The 21,334-nt window shown below is 39.4% G+C and overlaps 2 protein-coding genes across 3 annotated transcripts in view; both read right to left on the reverse strand.

Annotated features, from left to right (window-relative positions):
- The window catches only part of mettl16 (methyltransferase 16, N6-methyladenosin), a 38,266-nt gene extending 26,828 nt beyond the window's left edge, over positions 1-11,438 (reverse strand). Inside the window, exons 1-2 of the mRNA XM_017490483.3 lie at positions 11,188-11,438; positions 10,669-10,798 (exon numbers count right to left, since the gene is read on the reverse strand). Of these exons, the coding sequence (XP_017345972.1) occupies positions 10,669-10,796 (128 nt within the window). The 5' untranslated portion in view covers positions 10,797-10,798; positions 11,188-11,438. The remainder of the gene's footprint in view (positions 1-10,668; positions 10,799-11,187) is intronic.
- Positions 11,439-13,822: 2,384 nt separating this feature from the next.
- pafah1b1a (platelet-activating factor acetylhydrolase 1b, regulatory subunit 1a) overlaps positions 13,823-21,334 on the reverse strand; it is a 28,613-nt gene continuing 21,101 nt past the window's right edge. The window contains exons 7-11 of one of the 2 annotated variants that reach the window (XM_017490136.3): positions 20,614-20,716; positions 20,192-20,420; positions 18,648-18,749; positions 17,697-17,853; positions 13,823-17,119 (exon numbers count right to left, since the gene is read on the reverse strand). In XM_017490136.3, the coding sequence (XP_017345625.1) occupies positions 17,046-17,119; positions 17,697-17,853; positions 18,648-18,749; positions 20,192-20,420; positions 20,614-20,716 (665 nt within the window). In that variant the 3' untranslated portion in view covers positions 13,823-17,045. 2 annotated transcript variants of the gene reach the window in all.

Below are 21,334 nucleotides of genomic sequence, written 5' to 3' on the forward strand. Positions count from 1 at the left end.
ATACACACACACCCCTTATTATCCTTGCAAGGACCTTACATGATACACCCAAGTATAACTGTAACCAGGGGCGTAACCTGGCCTGGGTATTGGCGGCTGTAGCTCCGAAGATTTTTTTCTTAACCCCAAATAATTCTTTAAAATTTTATTTAAAATTTATTTTATTTGATTTTTTACAAGTTGAAACTGAAACACTAACATCCTTTGATGCGGAACAGGAAAACAAGGTGTGTAAATGTTATGAGTTCCGTGTTACGTCAACATGTTATGAGCAGAGCATAACGACAGTAACGCACTTTGCACAGCACTGTAGCAGCTAAACCCATACGATGACAGCTTAGTTGTGCCTCCCCTTGTTAGCGACACAAAAAAATAGTCTTGTGTTAGATAGCCAAAAATTTTATATTTTATCAGCCTTGTCGTCCTGCAAACAGCGAACTTTTTGTCCAATTTTTGTCCATTTTTTTTTAAAGCAATTAGCCTTCATAGCCAAGAAAACAAAATGCATGGAAACAGTGTATTTAGAAGAAGTTTTTGGATGGAGAAGAATTTTGGCTCAGCCCCAGATGATCAACAGTCCAGCTAACGCCCCTGACTGTAACCTCAGCAACTAAAAGAATTTATGTGGGCTCGTTTAGGTTTCACACAAATCACCCCCCCATTTTACTTCAAATATTAGAAGTTGAGTTTTTTAAAATCAGGTTTAAATTAGAGGAGACAGTAAACAAGTCGAACTCGATGCCAATGGCGTAAACGTCGATGACTCTGCCACCAACAAGTTTAGTCTTGTTGTTACTAACTTGTTACTAATTTGTTTGCCAGAACTACCCTTAAAATATGCATAGATTAGTGGTAGCTAAATGGATGTTGGATTACTGATCGGAAGGTCACGAGTTCAAATCCCAGCACTGCCAAGATGCCACTGCTGTGCCCTTGAGCAAAGTCCTTCACCCTCAATTGTATAAAGGAGAAAAACATAATTCGATCTAAATAAGAGCGTTTCATCAGTTCACCTAATGGTTATAATGATAATTCCATATAAATCCTACTCAGTGGCGAACACACAAAAATAATTTTAAGAAATTCTCAAGAACATGGAAACCATATAAACAATTAGAAACCTAAGCCCTTAAATCTGTGACCTGGCCAATGGATACAAGGTCAAAGGTAAAAACAAATAAATCTAGGTTGCAATTTTGATTTTACGCAATTTCTGGTGAAAAATATATGCAGCATAGCTGGGGGGTAAATTCCTGATCGATTCTGCATCATGAATAGTTGAATAGAATGGTTTATAAAATTATTTTTTTTAATTGGAAAAAGCTACCAAACTTTTATGAGAAAATCATTGTGCCCTAGAGCTGTCAAATTAAACACAGTGTTTAATTATATTCAGATAATAATTAGCCCATAATTCTTTCCACCACAGAGCTAGCATTAGCAGTCACATCGACACTCATCACTCCACATAAAAACAGAAGAAAAACCATTATATAATTATATTAGATAATGATTTCTTCCTAATTATTTATTGATTCCTTTTTAATTTCTTCAATGTTTTCTTGTAGCTAATATTTTGCTAGATTTTAGCTTAAGGGATCGACATAAATATCAGTTATCTTTAATTCATCTTCACACAGCAGTCCTCCCGTTCATGCAGTGGCGATCAGTAGAGCATCTCGTGTTCAGCCAGAAAAGTGTGGGATTAGTATTTACTAATTACAAATAACCTCTCTTAAGGACACAGACATGGACACACACACACACACAGCTCGCTAATATAATACAGTAACAATCCCAATGCACTTGCAAGGACCTTACACGATACACCCAAGTATAACTGTAACCAGGGGTGTAACCTGACCTGGGTATTGGCGATTGTAGCACCGAAGGTTTTTCTTTACCCCAAATAATTCTCCACTTGGAGCGGCTTGTCACTACGTAACTGCACGTCAGTAAAAGAAGACGGCCTGTAATTTTGTATCTTCAGTGAACGGAAGCAAGTCCAATCAGACAGAGCTTACAGGAAAATACTTAGAAATACTCATGGCTGACAGCCAATAATCCCAGTGCACTTGGTGCACATAGCAAATAAAGCTATCTTGAATCTTGAGCATCTAAGACATGTCTAGTTCTAAGTGTATTGCATGATTGGAAAACTAGTGCATAAACATTCACATTTTCCAGAATTCCTAGAGTCTTAAAAGCAAATAAGGATTTAAATTATTATAACTGAAGTATGCAGTGTTACTCATAATGGCTGGTTAAGTATAAAGCAACAGTAAAGTTTACAGTAAAAACAGTAAAGTCCCCATGAAATCCAAATTGAAGTTTTATGGCTTTTAGTGCGAATAGGTTAGCCTTAAAGTTATCTATACGCTAGTGCGCTCCAAAACAATAACAAAATTTGCATTTAGAAGATATATGCATTCAAAATGTACTGTCTCTCTCTTCCACCAATACGGATCAACAATTTTGATGAGATCATTCTGCACTTTCTGATGTGATGTCACATCAGATTTTCTGTCCAATCAAATGCCCTCTAGAATCTGAAATGTCCCACAAGAACATTATAAAAATTAAAAATCACCTTAATGAAATTGCTGTTGTTGACTGATTAGCTATGTAAAAAGGGGGTTGGAGCCACTCAATATGCCCTGCCATGACTTCCGTCTCAGTGGAAATCAAATTATTCACTCACTCTCATAAAAACCCACAGCAAAAAAAGCTACTGGTTCTGAGCCTGTTTAATCTATGCTCTTCACGGGAGTTTCTTTTAACATAGCGTTCCCATAAACACCTGATCTCTGTAAATCGAGCGGACTTTCAGCTCAGAGTCTCCACTTTTGTCCCCAGCTCATTTGAACCATTCTAAGAAAATAACATACTATTAGCCACACGGAAAGTGGCCTCGGAACAAATGACAGATAATAACAGACCGTAGCTAATGCTCAAACCTAATAATGATGTGTAAAATCATGCCACCACTGGAAGACATGAAGAGTCGAGTGTCCTGTAGAGAGGAGACCCCCCAGCTAAGACCCCCTGACTGGTGAGTGAGTCATTTGTAAGTGGGATAGGGCTAAATCCCATAATTATTCCTCTTATGTGAGAAGAGGGTCCTCAGCATTAATATTGCAGCTCCCACTGGCAGCAGTGCTGTAGGGATTAATACAACTCTTATCAACCGACATACTGAAGGCTTCTCTGCTCCTTCTATGGTGAAAGTAGACTACAACATAAAATGTCACATCAACTGAATTTTTTATATCTCCAGAGCACACTGTCCAGGTAGCCAGGACACCCGTGATGGACGGTGTCTGTCTGCTTAACTTTTCCTAATCCTCTCTCTCACCATCTGCACAGCTTCTCTCCTCCAGCTGAGATATGAAGAAGGAAGTGAGAGAGGACCTGTTTCCTGTCTGTGTGTGAAGAAAAGTGCTGTCTCTTCGGATTAACCGCACGCTGCTTAAAATACTTAAGCTAAATTTAAAGAAGCTTATCAAAGTCATGCAGCTAAATCTAAGTGTGAACAGTAGAGACTTAAACAGATAAAATAATAATAATAATCAAGAAAATACACGAGGGACTGATTAGTCGTGCAAATCCAAATGTTGAAATTGACTTGTGTGAGAACAGGTTGAGGACAGACTGTGTCTTGGAGACTGTGAGAAACAAAGAAAAAACAGAAAAACAAAGACAGAAGGGTTTTACTGTCTGTAAAAGTGCTTGATGATGGATATGTGCTGTAACTCACACCTGTTAAGGATGCCCAGAGGATTTAAGCAGCAGCGCACCCCCCCCCCCCCCCCCCCCCAACCCCAGTTCTCTCAGCGCGCGCGCACACACACACGCGCCGCCAGAGCATTGAATTCATCTGCATTTACACAATGCCATTTTCTCTTCTCTCACACTGTCAAAACCTACAGCTGTGTACATGTGTGGGCTGGTTTGAACAGGACAAGACAACACCATGTGCACGTTCAGGAGGGTCCCATCTGCCAGGCGTGAAAGTATAGTGATAACAGAATGAAAAAAAAATCAAAAGGGAAGCAAACTAGAAAAATGCCAAATCCACACTGGAGTTCAGTGAGGCATGTTTAGTAGTTCTCCTGGAAGCTTACCTCAACAAATATATATATATATATATATATATATATATATATATATATATATATATATATATATATATATATACACATATACACACACACACACATTTATATATATATATATATATATATAAGAGAGAGAGAGAGAGAGAGAGAGAACACGAGCGATAGATATTTGGACAAGCAAACATTTGATCCTCTTTGAAACAGTGCCTATTAATGAAGTTGATATACTTGAGCAAAACCACAAGGAAATTTAGCTTTTTCAATCATTTATTCAACAGAAATATCAATAGATAATGCTTTGAGTTCATTCGCTGATTAGAGCTCTTCTCAGGTCGACATTTCTGTATTATAAATTCTTTATTCTAATATTTTGAAATGCTGGATTTCTGATTTTCATGAGCTGAGACCGTGAGACTGCTGAAACTGGTCGTGTCTCTGCGTGAGAGGAATAACATTACTCTCTCCCCTCTCAATCAGAGCAACACTAACCAATCATCCAATCAGAGTGGGCAACTGTGAGCTCATGAATGTTTAAGAGGGTGGGCAGCTCTTTCCTCCAAGAGTATTACGCTGCTCTGTGATGTAGTGTGAGCAGCAGTTCAAAAAGATGCTGTTGGTTGGCTGACGTCTCGAAGGACTCAGTGATCCGCCATGCTGCCTGCGAGTCAGAGCTGGTTTCGTGGACCCAGGCGGTCCAGCCGTAATGGCAAAGAGCACACACTGCTTCTCCTTCATCTTGTAGGATATGATGTTTCATTTTAGGGGCAAGAAAACTTGTTTGCTGTCCAAAGTGCAATGCTAGTTGCACCATCCACTGATAAATGTTACTATGGCAACCAGTAGTCGTAGCGCCTATTGGTGTCTTGCAGCGATAAACTCGTACCTTTAGTCTTCACCCTCACCAATTGGTAGCTGTAATGTTATAGTGGAGAGCTTACTACTGAGTGAGAATTAGCAAATGACTAAATTGGGAGAAACCCATCATATCAGCTTACAAACCAGTGTCAGGCCTGACATAAATACTCAGTATGAGATCAGCGGGTCCCGTGTCTGGCAGGCTGTTACAAGGAAAATATGTTAGGCCTGTAATATTATAATGTTATCTAGACAACAATGCCACATAATTCCCAAGTGTGGTGCGTTTTGTGAAATACCATATGCTACAGGATTTTTGGGTCACCTACTTATTAAAGAACAAACATGCAGTGTTCACTGCACTTCTAATCTGGTTGAATAAATTACTGAAGGTAAAGGGCAAACCTCTTAGAAATGTTGTAGCAGGTTCCCTAAATAATATTAGCGCTATACATCATTTAAAGTCATCCTGTATGTAAATGTGATGCAATTTTAATGATTGTATTGTAATACATCGGATTACATCGGATACACACATTAGGATCTCACAGGTATCATCTTTTTAGAACACTGACAACTACATTATTAATTACAGTAAAAAGTAGCCGATGGTATGTTACAGTACGTCATAGCATTCTACTGTTTTTCGTGGCATGAACCTAAACATGGATATGCATCATATACTGTAAAAAAAAATGATTATCTTCATATGATGCTTTTGACTTCATACTAGGTTGGATGGTTAGGAAGCAAAGATGTATCTCTTCTTCTTTGGATCTCTGATCATGTATCACCTTGGAAGGAGAGATACACTCCTCGAGCACACATGCATTAAACATGAGGAACTACCATGGCATTCAAGGAGGTCAGGTACAAAATCACTAGGTGTGAATGTAGAGTCTGACTCAGATGCTCCTATACTAAAGCTTTAAACATGTATTTCTAGCATCAATGAACTTGGAATAAATTATCTTTCATTATAGGATAGAGTCCTCTCATACTGTATGCTCAATGAGAGATGAAGCTAAGTGAGCATAAATGCACAAATACATTTTATTATTATTTCTTAAATAAAAGGGTGCCAATAATTCTGGAGCTGACTACAATTAAAGTGCAGCACTAGGTTGCAGGAAGCTGTTTGCTCTCCCACATCATCATTATAAGGAATCAAAGGAGAGGCCTGCAACGCGGGATTCTTTTCATGCTGCACCTTCAAAAGCAGCGTCCACAGTCGCACGTGACAGCGCAGCTGAGATTGAGAGGCGAGATAAAGAGAGAAAGACAGGCAGGCAGAGAGGGGGTGCAGATCACGCACTCGGCTCACCCTCTCCAGGTGCACACGTCAGTAGAGATGAGATGAGATGAGATACAGGAAAAAGCACAACTCCAAGGTGCAGCTTTCTTTTCGTCTTTTTCTGTGAGGAGACACTAATAGACGTCTCTTTGTCCAGCTATAATGACGGTCCTGCTGAGGCGATGTGACGTGAGTGGACAAAGACTGAAGAACAATAAAGTGGACCTAAAGGAAAAATCTGTCCTGAGGGACTTGCATATCATTATGGGATCTTCAATCATGCAAGAGATTTGCTACGTTACCCACAATGCCATCTGACTATCGTCTGATAGTGGCACCAGTGCAAATTCATCTCCACCCAAAGAGAGCCATGCAGCAGCTCTTTTAGTCTGTCCCACTCTCTCACCTCCTTGTCTGTACACTCTGCTCAAACATATAAGCTTCAACTTTCATGCCTTCAACCCCATCATACTCATTACACACAACGGTGGCTGCGTCCGAAATCGCATACTATGACAGTACGTACTGAAACAGTATGTACTAATCAGTGTGTGCACGTATTATGACTACAATCCTGGACATACTACATCCGCCATGTTAGCATTGTCATGTGACCTTCAACCTCATCATAAACACAAAAATCTTAAACGATTTATTCGGGTATTGTTAAACAAGTCCCGTTTAACCAAGGTTTAATACTTAAAAAGAACTGACGCTGACTACCGCTTTTTTTTTCTCTGACTGCGTCCGCACCAGTTCCATTGCATCATGGGTTTGTTTGATTCACGCAGTGTCCATTGGTTGCATACTGCAAAATTTAAATACTGGGTATTTCTCGCGTACTGTTTCTCATACACTTAAAATTCAGACATACTACCCCTCTGGCGAACTGCTCTTCGCCTACTATATAGTAGGCAAGTACGTGGTTTCGGATGCAGCCGGTGTTCTGATGTCGGTCAGACGAAAAGAAACCAATAAACTGCCAAACTGGCGAGCTGACATGTCCTTTTTTGGCAATGACGCAATCGAATCCCACAGGTACGTGACTTGTTATTGACTGTTTGCTTGTCTCTCGTAGCATACTCCTTTATCAAGGCATATGATAGGCTGGTTATGGTCCAGAGACGGCGCACGCTTGATGGCTGTTCATGCAACCAAACATCATGTCTGTTTACATTTTATCGAGCATGATATCAAACATTTTTTCTATCGTTACCAATAAAGGTGTACCGTCAATAAATACTGATACTGTTTTATAGCCCAGCCCTAATTTAAACCATTGTGTTTTTCTGTAACACTCATGAATTTCCGTTTGAATATCTAGCCCAAAAACATGTCAGCCAAACTGCAGGGACACCCTGAGTGGGGTTCACTTGCGTATAATGATCTGAGTGGACACACAGCAAGTCCCATGCAGTTTTGCATATTTTGTATCCCAATTACTGATTACGCTTGGAGACTTAACATAATGTTACCAGGAATTGTTGTCCTCTTCTGCCACTCTAATGCCCAGTGGTGGCAGCCCAACCTAAATTCAGGCATATACATAAAGAGTTCTTCACACCAAGCTTAGACAAAAATGAGCCATCATTATGACCGAGGCTGAATCTGGGCGTGTACATGAGGTTACATGCGTTCGTGCGTTTGTGTGTTTTTGTGTGTGTGTGTGTGTGTATGTGTAAACCCTAAGGCTATGCAGACACTGTTGTTCACACTGAGAGATATACTGAAGAACAGCAGCTGAGCCTGGGCCTGTAGTCTGAGAGATTTCCCTGCTGACTGTAGCCTACAGCACCACCAAACACCAGCACTCACATACACACACACACACACACACACACACACACACCAGCCCTCAGAGACTCTCAACCTCTCCTTTCTTCCTCGCGCTGCCTGCCCAGGTTGGAGACCTATTTTTAAAAAGCCCTAAAGCTACCCATCATTACAATGCTCCCACCCTGGAGTCACTGGGGGTGTCTGTGTGCACCTCTTGGCAAGGTTAGCAATAAACACACAAATGACTCAGAGATGAGAATGAACATGCTAAGATGCAAAGGGCTGAAATACGCACAGGCCATTTCCCTCAACACAAAAATGTTGTTGTTTTTTAAAAAAGGAAAAAAAAAAAAAAGGGAAAATCTGGGAACAAAAAAAGGGGGCGGGCTGGAACAATGCCTCAGTTTACAGAGTTAAGCGCTGGTTGTCAGAATCAGTTTTTTCTTCTTCACATTATAGCACAGATCCTCAGCACACTCCTACGGACAGTATTACCGAGGGACTGCTCTCCTGGAAGAGCTACTACTCAAAATATAATACAGAGGGTTTTCCTGTGTGCTGAACAGAACTACATTGCTTTCATTCATCATCCACAAGACACACAGAAGATGCAGCAACACAGAAAATCCCACATTCAAATTACACCTGTGACGTGACCTGTGCTGCCAAATTAGTGACCTGTTTAAACCCTTTATTGACTTTATAAAAAAAGCCTGTTGACTTTTTGAACAGAAGTGAGCGACTGTCCTGCACTCAGCTCTCCAGCTCACATCACAGCTGCTGGTTATACTTGCTGGTTATACCAAGTGTGTTCACCACGATCAATCACTGATCATGATTAATCCCAAACACCAATCACTATTATTTCACATTGACCAATGACTGATCATTATTGTTCCCAACAACCAATTACTGATTACCATTGTTCCCAAAAACCAATCAGTGGTCACCATTGTTCTCAATGACCAATCACTAATCACCACTGTTTACAAAAATTAATTACTGGTCACCATCATTTGTCCCATTTGGGCACTTCTTTGCTCTTTGCTATATTTACTAGTAAAAAAATTGAGCTATTATCTGTAACCATTTCCTTTGTGTCTATTTCCCAACTACTCATTACCACTTTTTTTTAATGGGAACAGCTCATTCACAGGGACTTGTGTGGTGGACGACCTACATAATCTTCGGCTTGTAATGAGCAGATTTAAAACTGTACTGTTATTTAACAGCGACAAATATAATTGTTGATGTGGCGAAGTAATCTGTAAGGAGATGATTATTTAAAATTATTGGAAGGAGCCACTGGTGCTTTGTAACAGACCATAATATTGCCACCACAAGCCCATTTTAACTCAAGCCAGCCCCCCCCCTCCACATGTTCACGAAGCTCCACCCCCAGGATCTACACTGGCCATAGAAACGAGTGTCTATTCGTGATGGGAAGTTCGGATCATTTAACTGACTCGGAACTCTGAATCTAGTTCAGCAAAAAGAATCATTTTGTTAATTTCAGCAGAATATAATTAAAATGTTACATGTTAAATTCCCATCACATCTAGTACTTACGCAAACAATCACATTTGGAGTAAAAAATTAACTATAGGTTAATGCAGCCAAGGCCGAATTATGAGAAACAGAAATGATTAATTAATGGCTTAGCTGGTCTTCAGGCTATGCAGTCTGTTAGTTCACCTCACCTTCCGATCCGAGTTGCTCTTTCTTTTGTCATGTCACATTTGCCACGTCTTTTCCCTGGAAACAGAAATGATTAGTTCAGCTCTCGAGTCTTCGGGTTCAAGTCATTCGTTCATCATGTGACCGCCGCATAGGCTGAATGTAGTGGGGATGTGACGTGATGAACGAACGACTCGAAGAGAGCTGAACTAATCATTTCTGTTTCCTGGTATTGCATGGTGAATTGCCTATCCGATGGTCACCGGAAGAACGAACGACTTGATCCTCAAGAATTGAGAGCTGAACTAATCATTTGTTTCCTGTAAACAGAACCTATGGGGATGTTGCAGCGGTCAGAAATGAATGAATCACTTTCTGAACAACTCATTGTTCCCGAGTTATATTAAAGATTCATCCAAAATGAACGAATCATCACTGGTGTCTATAAAATAAATGACAAGTGACTCGTCCAAACACAAATGAGCATTCCGGACCAGAACTCAGTTTTCCCCAAAGAGGTTTTCTCAGCCACTTAATACTTTTCAACTAAGGCCATGACCTAAACGATTTTTTTTTTTTAATGAGACCATTGCACTTTTGACAGTAACTCTGCCTCGCATTAAACCGGCTCATCATGGAATAACTAACATGTCATGCTGAAATTCATTCCTTGCTTATTTTTATTGTGTCAAAACTCTTCATTCTTTACTTAACACATGTTGATAGGCAAATAATCAAGACAAATGAATCAATATGCAAATTAGTTTATGGCGTCATCTGGCGACTTCTAGCGACATATAAGCATGCATTACCTACTTTCCCCTTAAAAGAGTTGGCAACAAACTGAAATAATCAGCGTTAACAACATTCCCACGTGTCAGTAATCCAGAGGCTCGGCATGTGTACTTGGGAAGAGCAGTGATAAAGGGAGGAGAGGAGTTTACTCACATCACCCGGCCGGATAATGTAGTCTGTACATGCTTCTGAAAATCCGGATACTTGGAAGCCAGGTATGCAAAATCTGGTGGTTTGTCCTTATAACGATTTCGAGGATGCATGGATTTGTTCAGTGCCATTCCTGTCGACACAGTTTATAAACAGTGTAGCACATTATATCAGCAATACAAACTAACAGCAAAGAATGATATCAACTGCAGTTTATTTAGAAATAACAAAAAAAAGGAGGAAGTGCTTGTCTTTGTGCAAGAGACAGTTTTGCAATGGAAGCAAGCATGATGGTGAAGAAACTCTTAACAGAACTATGACTGGTTCTCTAAAGACTCTCTTTTAGGCTTAAAGTATACTATATAGAGTATACAAGTCATTATTTCATCGCTGATATACGGGTTAGGGAGCCATTTGGGAGGCAGTCTCTGCTAGTAAACAGGATGATAAACAGCTAACGAGCCAAAGAGCACGCATTCCTGCACAGTAAGGGACCGAGAGTATAAACAAGCACCTGCGTACCGTTTAGACCCCTTCTGTAAATGCGCTTAATAATCTGGGCAAAACACAGACGATCGCTCTCTTGTTGCGTCTGCTACAGAGTTAATCACGTTGTTTCTACGTTGTTTGTTCCGGGTTCGGGATGAAGTCATAATCTTGCGCCGGCACCAAAATATGACGTAACTCGCGCAGACGAGTTGAGAGGAAGTTCCCTGGTGAAAGTCGTCCAAGATAGCTTACTATAGCTAACATATACACACATACAGTGCATCCGGAAAGTATTCACAACGCTTCACTTTTCCCACATTTTGTTATGTTACAGCCTTGTTGCAAAATGGATTAAATTAAGTATTTTCCTCAAAATTCTACAATCAATACCCCATAATGACAACATGAAAGAAGTTTGTTTGAAATCTTTGCAAATTTATTAAAAAAAAAAAGCACATGTACATAAGTATTCACAGCCTTTGCTCGATACTTTGTTGAAGCACCTCTGGCACCAATTACAGCCTCAAGTCTTTTTGAGTATGATGCTACAAGCTTGGCACACCTATTTTTGGGCAGTTTCTCCCATTCTTCTTTGCAGGACCTCTCAAGCTGCATCAGGTTGGATGAGGAGCGTCGGTGCACAGCCATTTTCAGATTTCTCCAGAGATGTTCAATCGGGTTCAAGTCTGGGCTCTGGCTGTGCCACTCAAGGACATTCAGAGTTGTCCTGTAGCCACTCCTTCGTTATCTTGGCTGTGTGCTTAGGGTCGTTATCCTGTTGGAAGATGAGCCTTCTCCCCAGTCTGAGATCCAGAGTGCTCTGGAGCAGGTTTTCCTGCCACTGAAAAACATCCCCACAGCATGATGCTTCCACCACCATGCTTCATTGTAGGGATGGTATTTTACCAGGTGATGAGTGGTGCCTGGTTTGCTCCAGACATGATGCTTGCCATTCAGGTGAAAGGGTTCAATCTTTAATCAATCTTTGGTCTGAGAGTCCTTCAGATGCCTTTTACTGAGGAGTGACTTCCATCTGGCCACTCTACCATTCAGGCCTGATTCATGGAGTTCTGCAGAGATGGTTGTTCTTCTGGAAGGTTCTCCTCTCTCCACAGAGACACGCTGGAGCTCTGTCAGAGTGACCATCAGGTTTTTGGTCACCTTCCTGACTAAGGCCCTTCTCTCCCAATCGCTCAGTTTAGCCGGGCGGCCAGCTCTAGGAAGAGTCCTGATGGTTCCAGACTTCTTCCATTTACGGATGATCAAGGCCACTGTGCTCGCTGGCATTTATGCGAGCATAAATGTTTCTGTACCCTTCCCCAGATCTGTGCCTCGATACAATCCTGTCTCGGAGGTCTCCAGACAATTCCTTGGACTTCATGGCTTGGTTTGTGCTCTGACATGCATTGTTAACTGTGGGACCTTTTTATATAGACAGGTGTGTGCCTTTCCAAATCATGTCCAATCAACTGAATTTACCACAGGTGCACTCCAAGTTGTAGAAACATCTGAAGGATGATCAGTGGAAACAGGATGCACCTGAGCTCAATTTTGAGTGTCATGGCAAAGGCTGTGAATACTTATGTACATGTGCTTTTTTGCTTTTTTTTTTTTTTTCTTGCAAAGATTTCAAACAAACTTTTCATGTTGTCTTTATGGGGTATTGTTTGTAGAATTTTGAGAAAAAAATAATGAATTTAATCCATTTTGGAATAAGGCTGTAACAACAAAATGTGGAAAAAGTGAAGCGATGTGAATACTTTCCGGATGCAGTGTATGTATATATTATTTATTTATATATATATATATATATATATATATATAAGCACATCTCTCGCTATAAACATTATTTTAAACCACGATACACAAATATTGTCTTAGAACTATTAAACTTAAATACTCTCTCTCTCTCTCTCTCTCTCTCTCTCTCTCTCTCTCTATATATATATATATATATATATATATATATATATATATATATATATATATATATATATATATATATATATATATATATATATATATATATATATATATATATAGAGAGAGAGAGAGAGAGAGAGAGAGAGAGAGAGAGTATTTAAGTTTAATAGTTCTAAGACAATATTTGTGTATCGTGGTTTAAAATAATGTTTATAGCGAGAGATGTGCTATATATATATATATATATATAGCACATCTCTCGCTATAAACATTATTTTAAACCACGATACACAAATATTGTCTTAGAACTATTAAACTTAAATACTCTCTCTCTCTCTCTCTCTCTCTCTCTATATATATATATATATATATATATATATATATATATATATATATATATATATATATATATATATATATATATATATATATATAAAATGTATATGTGTGTGTATGTATGCTTTTCAGTTAAAAAGGAACTACAAATTTTCTGAGAGGCACTGTTGTATTTCCATTTGGGTGCCTTTCATGCTGGCTTATATTACTCATTTTTTCATATCAAGCTATAGTGACCCTGGTCAGAGATACTTATTTTACACATACTAAAACCATCCCACCTACACAACATTTTAATAATAAAATAAAGCTTCTGGGTGATTAAATAGCAGATGACCCAAGTGTACTGGATCATAAGGATTGAGTACCACACTATTATTCCACTCAGCATTCACATGATAAGCAGCACTAGAATGACACCATTTGCTTTTTTTTCTTTAATTATTTTGCAAACAATAATGGCATTCAGATACATTGTTAACAGTTGGCTGTGTGAAGTGATACCATGAAAGCAAAAGTCCCATTAGAGCTGTGAAGAATGAAGCCTCTGCTCTATTTACAAAGCAAGCAGAGCTGGCCGATGAACTCGTAGTTGGAGGAGAAGGAATCTACAAATATTCTGTACATTAGTCCGTTCAGCGAGTGCAGCAGTGGGGTTGCTTGGGACCCGGCGAATAGCAAATATTAATCCCTTCGCGCACGCAGAACTCTTGATGCCCACATAGCAAGCTTTCACACTATAAGGAATGTGTCCAGGAACGGTGTAATCTTTACCTTTCCATGGTGGGACAAGGATGTAAGTTTCAAAGTCCATTTTTCATGTTGTCTTGTTTTAGTTTAGACTTTTCAGGTTCAAGTCTGCCAATCCAGAGGGATCAGCATGTTTAAGGATGGATTCTTTTGTAGAGCATTTACTTCAATAACAAAAATACCAATTTGGGTGGTCTAGCTAGATTATTTCCAAAGGTACCCAAGGGTATTAAAAAAGCTAGCTAGAGATTCCGTCAGAAATCAAGTTGAATATAAACGCTCCCTTCAAATATCTTTTTTTTTTTTGGTTTAGGCTTTCTTGCCAGTTGATGTAGTACACCATTTGGTGTACTTTTATCCTTTTTTGAGTCATAAAAATGTTCAGCTACTCTAGGGACACCTTTCTGCTCTCTCAATCACTCAGCTACAACACAAAAGGTACAATATCTACATCTGTACCATGCCCACACTTCTCTCTCTTATTTATTTATTTTTTTTAAAGGAGGCATCAGAAGTGTATGTACAGGGTGTGCACTCCCTCAGTCTGCTGCAATCCCCTCACAAAGGAAATACAGAGGATTGGAGCACAAACAGATCAGGCTGCCTACAACCACATACTGAACTCTTCACAGTTAGCATGCCAGCTGATCTATCTGGCAGGGTGTTTGTGTTTACAGTCCTTCAAATGTTAACAGCACTATATAATAAACAAATTCTCCTTTAATTATAATACTTACAGATATAGGCTTACTTCCATTTACACTGGAAGCCGTCAAATTCTCACTGCAGGACGGTTTGAGATTAGTAAATTCAGTGATGTGCAGACCAGCACAAACCCCCACCAGGCAGCTCAACCATCAGCACTGTTACATGCAGCAGTGCAATATTGACAGGTGTAAATCTCAGACTACTCAAAAATCAGATTTGCAGCAGCAGCAGCAGGTATGTCCAGTACACAACAGGAAATCGCTAGATAACAGACTGGTTAAGCAGTGGATTTCTTTATTATATAATTGAATTGTAATGAAAAAGGGTAAATTAAAATGATATTGGTTTATGCACGTATTAATAAATCTTATTGCTTACACCTTTAGTCTGAAAGGACTAAAGATCTAAGAGTGGGGATGTGCAAGTTAGATTTTTTTTTTCCTTCTTTTTAAACGTTTTTTACTTTACTGCCAAAAACAAAGGCAGGTTTATTTCTTTTCTTTTTTTTTTTTTTTTTAACATGTGGAATGGTTTGCGTCCACTTTGGGAAATGTATTTAACAAATCCCAGTGTCCATGTTTTACATCGACCCACACATACTGCAAGATGAACAGGAGAGAATGTGCTGCTCATAAGACATTAGTAATGAATTTGTGGCACATTCCTGTCGTGGCGTGTTTGCAGTGTCACCTGCACTCTGCTCCTCCGTGGGCTGATCATGCCACATTGAGGGAGAGCTGCTGTGCATATGAAAACCACTTTACAACAGGAACCATCAACAAGCCTTTCCATAGAAACATCAGGCAGACGAGCATAAATGCTGTTATGCTAACATGCTCATTTGATTCCTTAGGGTAAATCCCCACTAATCTGTCAGTCAGTGTAGAGCTTCCAACAGAGGCAAACTTATACTGATATCAGGGACGCTGCAATAATTCCACGTATTTAAATACAGATCACATCTTTGCACATCCCCTACCAAACACTGGGAAACTCTTTGAGCCCAAGTCATGTGTTCATATTCTGTGTCCAAACGGTGGGGGGTAAGTAACTTCTGCATTGTACAGGAACACCTGCTCTGCATATATCTTATATCTCCCAACAAGACAATTTAACATTAAATCCACATGATTCTTGGCAAGTAGACACAGATACAACCCAAGAACACACTAACTGAGTAGAAGATTAATTGAAATCATTTTAGTATAACTTCAAACTAGCACTACATTGTCAGAGCACCGGTGGCCAATTCAAGTGCTTCACAGACAGACATTTTTGGTGCTTGTTAATTCTGAAGTGTTTGAGGACAAAAACCAACAAGGGGTCAAAAATCTATGTACATGGCTTTGCTGCTCCTTATGCAGTGGATGCAGAAGAAATTTCAACAAGGTTCAGCTCTCAAATCTCAAAAAGGTTCAGCTGTATCTCGGGGTACTCTCAGTAGGACGTTTCATGACAAGTGTACAAAGATTTATTCCCCAATGTCTCAAGAGAATGGTTTGAATCATTCTTATATGCAGCTGTTAAAAAAAATTTGATCTAGTTCCACAATAAGAGAATGGTAAGCATACTTCAGAATGAGGATACAAAGCTACAGATTATTCTGATAAACCCTATAGACAAGTCTCCATCCGAGGATTATAGGAATTCCTTTTTGTTGTCTTTTCCCCCATCAAAATGTCACCAAGCTAGGCACTAACAGTTTACGACAGCGACAAAAAAAAGAAAAAAAAAAAAAGGAAAAACCCAACTTTAAAAATAAAAAAAAGAGACCTAACAAAACAAAAACGAACAAAAGACAGAAATAAGAACGACACAGTCATTAAATTATCAGAATAGTGCCCTAAATTAACCCAATCAGTTGAAGCCTTCAGCAGGTAAGGCTGAGTCAAAGTTCAGCCTGGGTTAAACCTATGGTACTTCTAGACAACATTATGCAAATTTACAGTATACAATTTTGGATTTACCATGCAAGAATACTTTTTTTGTGTGTGTAACATTTAATAGCTTGACATCCAGAATAATTTACATAAAAGGACAATAGTTATTCAACCAGAGCTAGGTGAGTCATAACCATGGCGTTCGAGTGCATCCAGGTGAGACGGAGAAGGGAGAGTGAAATGGGTCCGGGGTGAAAGGGGCGTGGTAACCATGAGGTCCTGCAGTGACACTCATCAGCGACACTCCCACACTTTTAGTGCCTGATCTACACTCCCAGTGACCACATATGGAGCAGTCTTGTGAAAATCTGTGGACAGAAAAGATCTTTCAATAAAGAGTGTGCAATAAATAAAAAAACTATTTGGCTAAAAATGCATGAAACTGCAAATAAAACATTAGCATAATGTTTAAACCATATATATCATACCAGCTCTTATGAATAAGAGTTTAATTTGCACAAAAGGCACATTTTGTTTGAACTGGAAATCAAAATATAAAAAAAAAAAAAGTATCTCCCCCCTCTCCAAAAGCATCACAATCAACCAAGATTTGAGGAGTGCTATACACTGCTAAGAACTGGGTGAATGGTTTGTGAAGCATCTCTAGAGAGTTCTTTAGCCTTGATCCACTAAAAAAAATAATAAATATCCGGACACTAAAGAGCCTCCAGGACGCTGCTTTGTTCATGGAGGATGGACAATCACATCTCACACTCTTAGCACGCAGCGTACTTGTGAGCCTCCTAGCAAGTCTTTCATCCTTACAGAAGGATGATGTATTTTATGCTGCCTTGAGGCATCACTGCTCAAACAAAAGGAAGACATTTTAAAAAGCACCACTGGCCAGACAATAGTGAGTGATTCAAGATGGCTCCAGAAGCTTACCCAGAGAAGTAACAAAATGTTCATGGGCACTCAAGGTTTTCATGCAGCGCTTGTTTTTGTAGTCCCAGATCCTCAAAGTCTTGTCATCAGCACAGCTCACAATGAACTTTCCACCAGGGTGGAAGAGCATACCACGCACCCAGTTATCATGGCCAACCTGTACAAGACAACAAAATACCATGCACAGCATAAACACAAAGCCCTCATTAATCAAAGGTAATTACATACAAGCAGGGAGTTGAGCACACAAAATGCTGCATGAACGAATCTGCTTTTGATTCGTTAAATTGTTATTGTTAAGCTGTGACAAGTGCAACTGATGAACCAGCTTCAGCTGTCTTGAAGTAAGCTCCTGTCCACTGGTCCCATATACGTATGGAGTGCCCAAATTTAACCTTGTATACATCAAACATGAAAACACACCCTAATTTATGCAGTGGGCCAATAAAAGGAAAGCATTCACAAGCTACAGTAATCCAAGACCTGAGGAAACAAGTAAATCAAGCAGGGAAATTTCTTATTTCAGTCATTTCTGTTAGATTACAATGAAGCAACTCTTCCCTTCAACCAGAGTTCATATTTTGGCTGGCTAGCTAACGTCAGGTGACTAATTTGTTCCTGTAGGATATGATACTGCAGAATGAGCACACAGACACTGCTGTAATCCACATCTGTGCATTCTGACTTTTACTCACAATACAAACCCCAGTATTTACACATACACTTTGCTTCATTACTTATACCTCTAAATTTACTATACATGCTATAATTGTCAATATTTTGATTCTAACTGTAAATCAAGTATGTCAGGTACATATGGAACAGGTTCAGCCAAACTGATACATAGCTAAACTAAACGGTACAATTTTGAACATACTTATCGTTGACTTAAACACGTGCCAAACAGTGCATATAAAGCTCAGACAGCGTTCATTCCACTAGTTCACTCACCAGTGTCATAAGGCACATGCCAATGCTGACATCCCACATTTTGATAGTTTTGTCTCTAGAGCCAGACAGAAGGAAAGGTCCAGGTTTTCCACTCTTCTTAGTCTGGAAAGCAAACAAAACAGATGAGCCTCAGACTCAGTGATACAGTTTACACTCTGTGTGTGTGTGTGTGTGTGTCTTTGTAATGATGGTCCCTACAGGAAAGGCTGAGTAAGATTTTAACAAAATGCTGTGTACAGGCATATTTTTGCCCCCACTTATCAACACAGAGAGACAGACTCCATTAACCCTAAAGCAAAGGACTACAATTAGCATTATTACACAGCCTGACTGTTGAACAGGAGCGTGTTCATTCACATATCCAATTAACCCCTTGTGCTGGGTGAAGGGATCATGAGTGCAGTAATTATTTTTTTTTTTTTAAATAAATAAAATAAAAACTAATAAGCTAAGTAGCTGGTTGTGAAAGCAGCAGTGTTATTCTAAAGCCATTTTTACAGCTGCACAACACGTTGGACATGTTTGTTATTGTAAGAGTAATGGGTCTACTTATTTATTTTTGATGATACTTTTCCTAACGTTACCCAAAATATCCTAACAAATAAACCATTTTCTCACTAAATGTTAACTCCAGTCTAACTACTAAACATTCACTAAACCCTTTCCTGAATTAAGAACCATGTGGTTTACTGTGCCTGTTAAATATTTAGTATTGATTCTAAAGCACAGTCTAATGTAAATATTTTATCCAACTGAAATTTTTATTTCACATGTAGTTATATATGCATAACGTGTGTGTGTGTGTGTGTGTGTTATATATATATATATATATATAAAAAAAACACAGACATCTAGCCACAGAGCTTGGGGGGGGTTAAAAAGTTAAAACGCCCTACTCTAAACGAAAGGGATGAACATGTTTTCACAAGCATAAGTATTATGTAAAGAAATCATTACAGTAACATTGGGCTGCATTATCAGCCGTGATGGTGTAATTGATGTCAAGAAATCCCACAACTATTCTACCTGGACAGGTTTGGCAGGACCAAAACCTCTTTGAAAGTTTTTGTTTTAGCTGGAGGGAAGGATAGGAAGTTCCCTTTTTGTGATTACAACTGAAAGTCATTGTACTAAAGCTGCCTTAAGGAAACACATGCTGTGTGGGCAAATGTTAAATCTGATAAATTGGAAATTGGATATGGTTGATCATGAGACTGGTAAGAATAAAATTCGTTTAAAATCACACCTCCTCAGGCAATTAAGTGTTCATCTTTCCAATTCCATTTCACAATCTAATTATTTTTTTATGGTGTGGCAGTTTATAGTTGATCTTCACTCTCAGATCAAAGAGCATGTTTGCTCTTGTTTACGAAGTGCAAGAGCAACAAAAAAGCCTGCCATAGTAATCTAATTCAGCAGAATCATGTCATGACTACACAATGAAAAAATTTTTACAAGCACTTTCAGTTCAAATCAGCCACTGGACTTCTTGCTACTTCATTAAGTGACCATGGATCTTCTAGTGTTAGTGTAGCTGTTCTCACCTCAGAGCCAGTGGCCTCCAGTATAGTGGGGCTGGCACTTTCAGGAGCCCATGAGATGCACTCCACTACATGCTCGTGTTCCCTCAGTTCGGCCTTGCACTCCTTCGTAGCCACCACCCACACACGCACCGTTTGATCATTAGAGCAACTTGCAATCAGAGACCCGTCCTGGTTGGGCCGTACCATACGCACCCATTCTCTGTGGCCAGTAAACGTCTTCACACAGTACCTATAGCGTAGATGGAAAATTTTCATCCGCAGCCGTAAGATAACGAGGAGAATGAAACAGTTTTACACTTCTAAATTAAAGCAGTAACTCAGTTATGCCTTCTGAAAAGAAATGTGTGCGTTAACAGCTGCAGAACTCGTAGAACAAAAGCATGATTTAGTCATTTTAAACAGCATTTACTAATAGTACTTACCCAGTGGCCACTTCCCACATTTTAATGGTTTTATCCCTAGAAGCAGATACTATATGATCTCCATTGGGCATTATAGCTACAGACGAAACATTATGGTCATGCCCTAAAATAAAACAGACAAAAGGGATTATGAGATGAATTTCTATAATAAATTAATAAGTCATATTACAGCTCTGAAGATACTGAATATCGTGTTCTTTGTGCAGTTAAATCTTCAGCAGTAACTCTACCCACATTTTTTACCATGCAAATTGGATTGTTCCAGCAGAACTTAATAATGGATTTTTAATTGCCACCATGACAAAATGTTAACACACATTAGGCAATACAATAAAAGGAAAGTGACAGCTAATTTGCCTTGGGTGGCTTTGTCCTCAAAAGAACATGAGAAGGAATAAAAAGCTGACTGCACAGTGCACCATTTCAAGCTACTAAACACATGCTGAAAATAAGTAGGTGAGAAAAAGAGGGTTAAATATGTAGAAAGCCCCAAAGAACATTATCTTGTCCTAGGAAGGCTAATTAAACTGCTGTGCAAATCTCCTACCTGGAGGGAGTGGTGGGGGGAGGAAATTTTTTTTTTTGTGGGGTTGGGGGGGAGGGTTGGGGGTGAAAGAGAGAGTCATTTTGTTTTGCACCCAGCCAGGAGAGAGAGAGGCAGATTGAGCAGCAGGGGGCAGTGGGCGGGGTTCCTGCGATGCTTCCCTCAATCAGCACGGTC

Source organism: Ictalurus punctatus, chromosome 17 (genome assembly GCF_001660625.3).
Source record: "Ictalurus punctatus breed USDA103 chromosome 17, Coco_2.0, whole genome shotgun sequence".
NCBI classification, from domain to species: domain Eukaryota; kingdom Metazoa; phylum Chordata; class Actinopteri; order Siluriformes; family Ictaluridae; genus Ictalurus; species Ictalurus punctatus.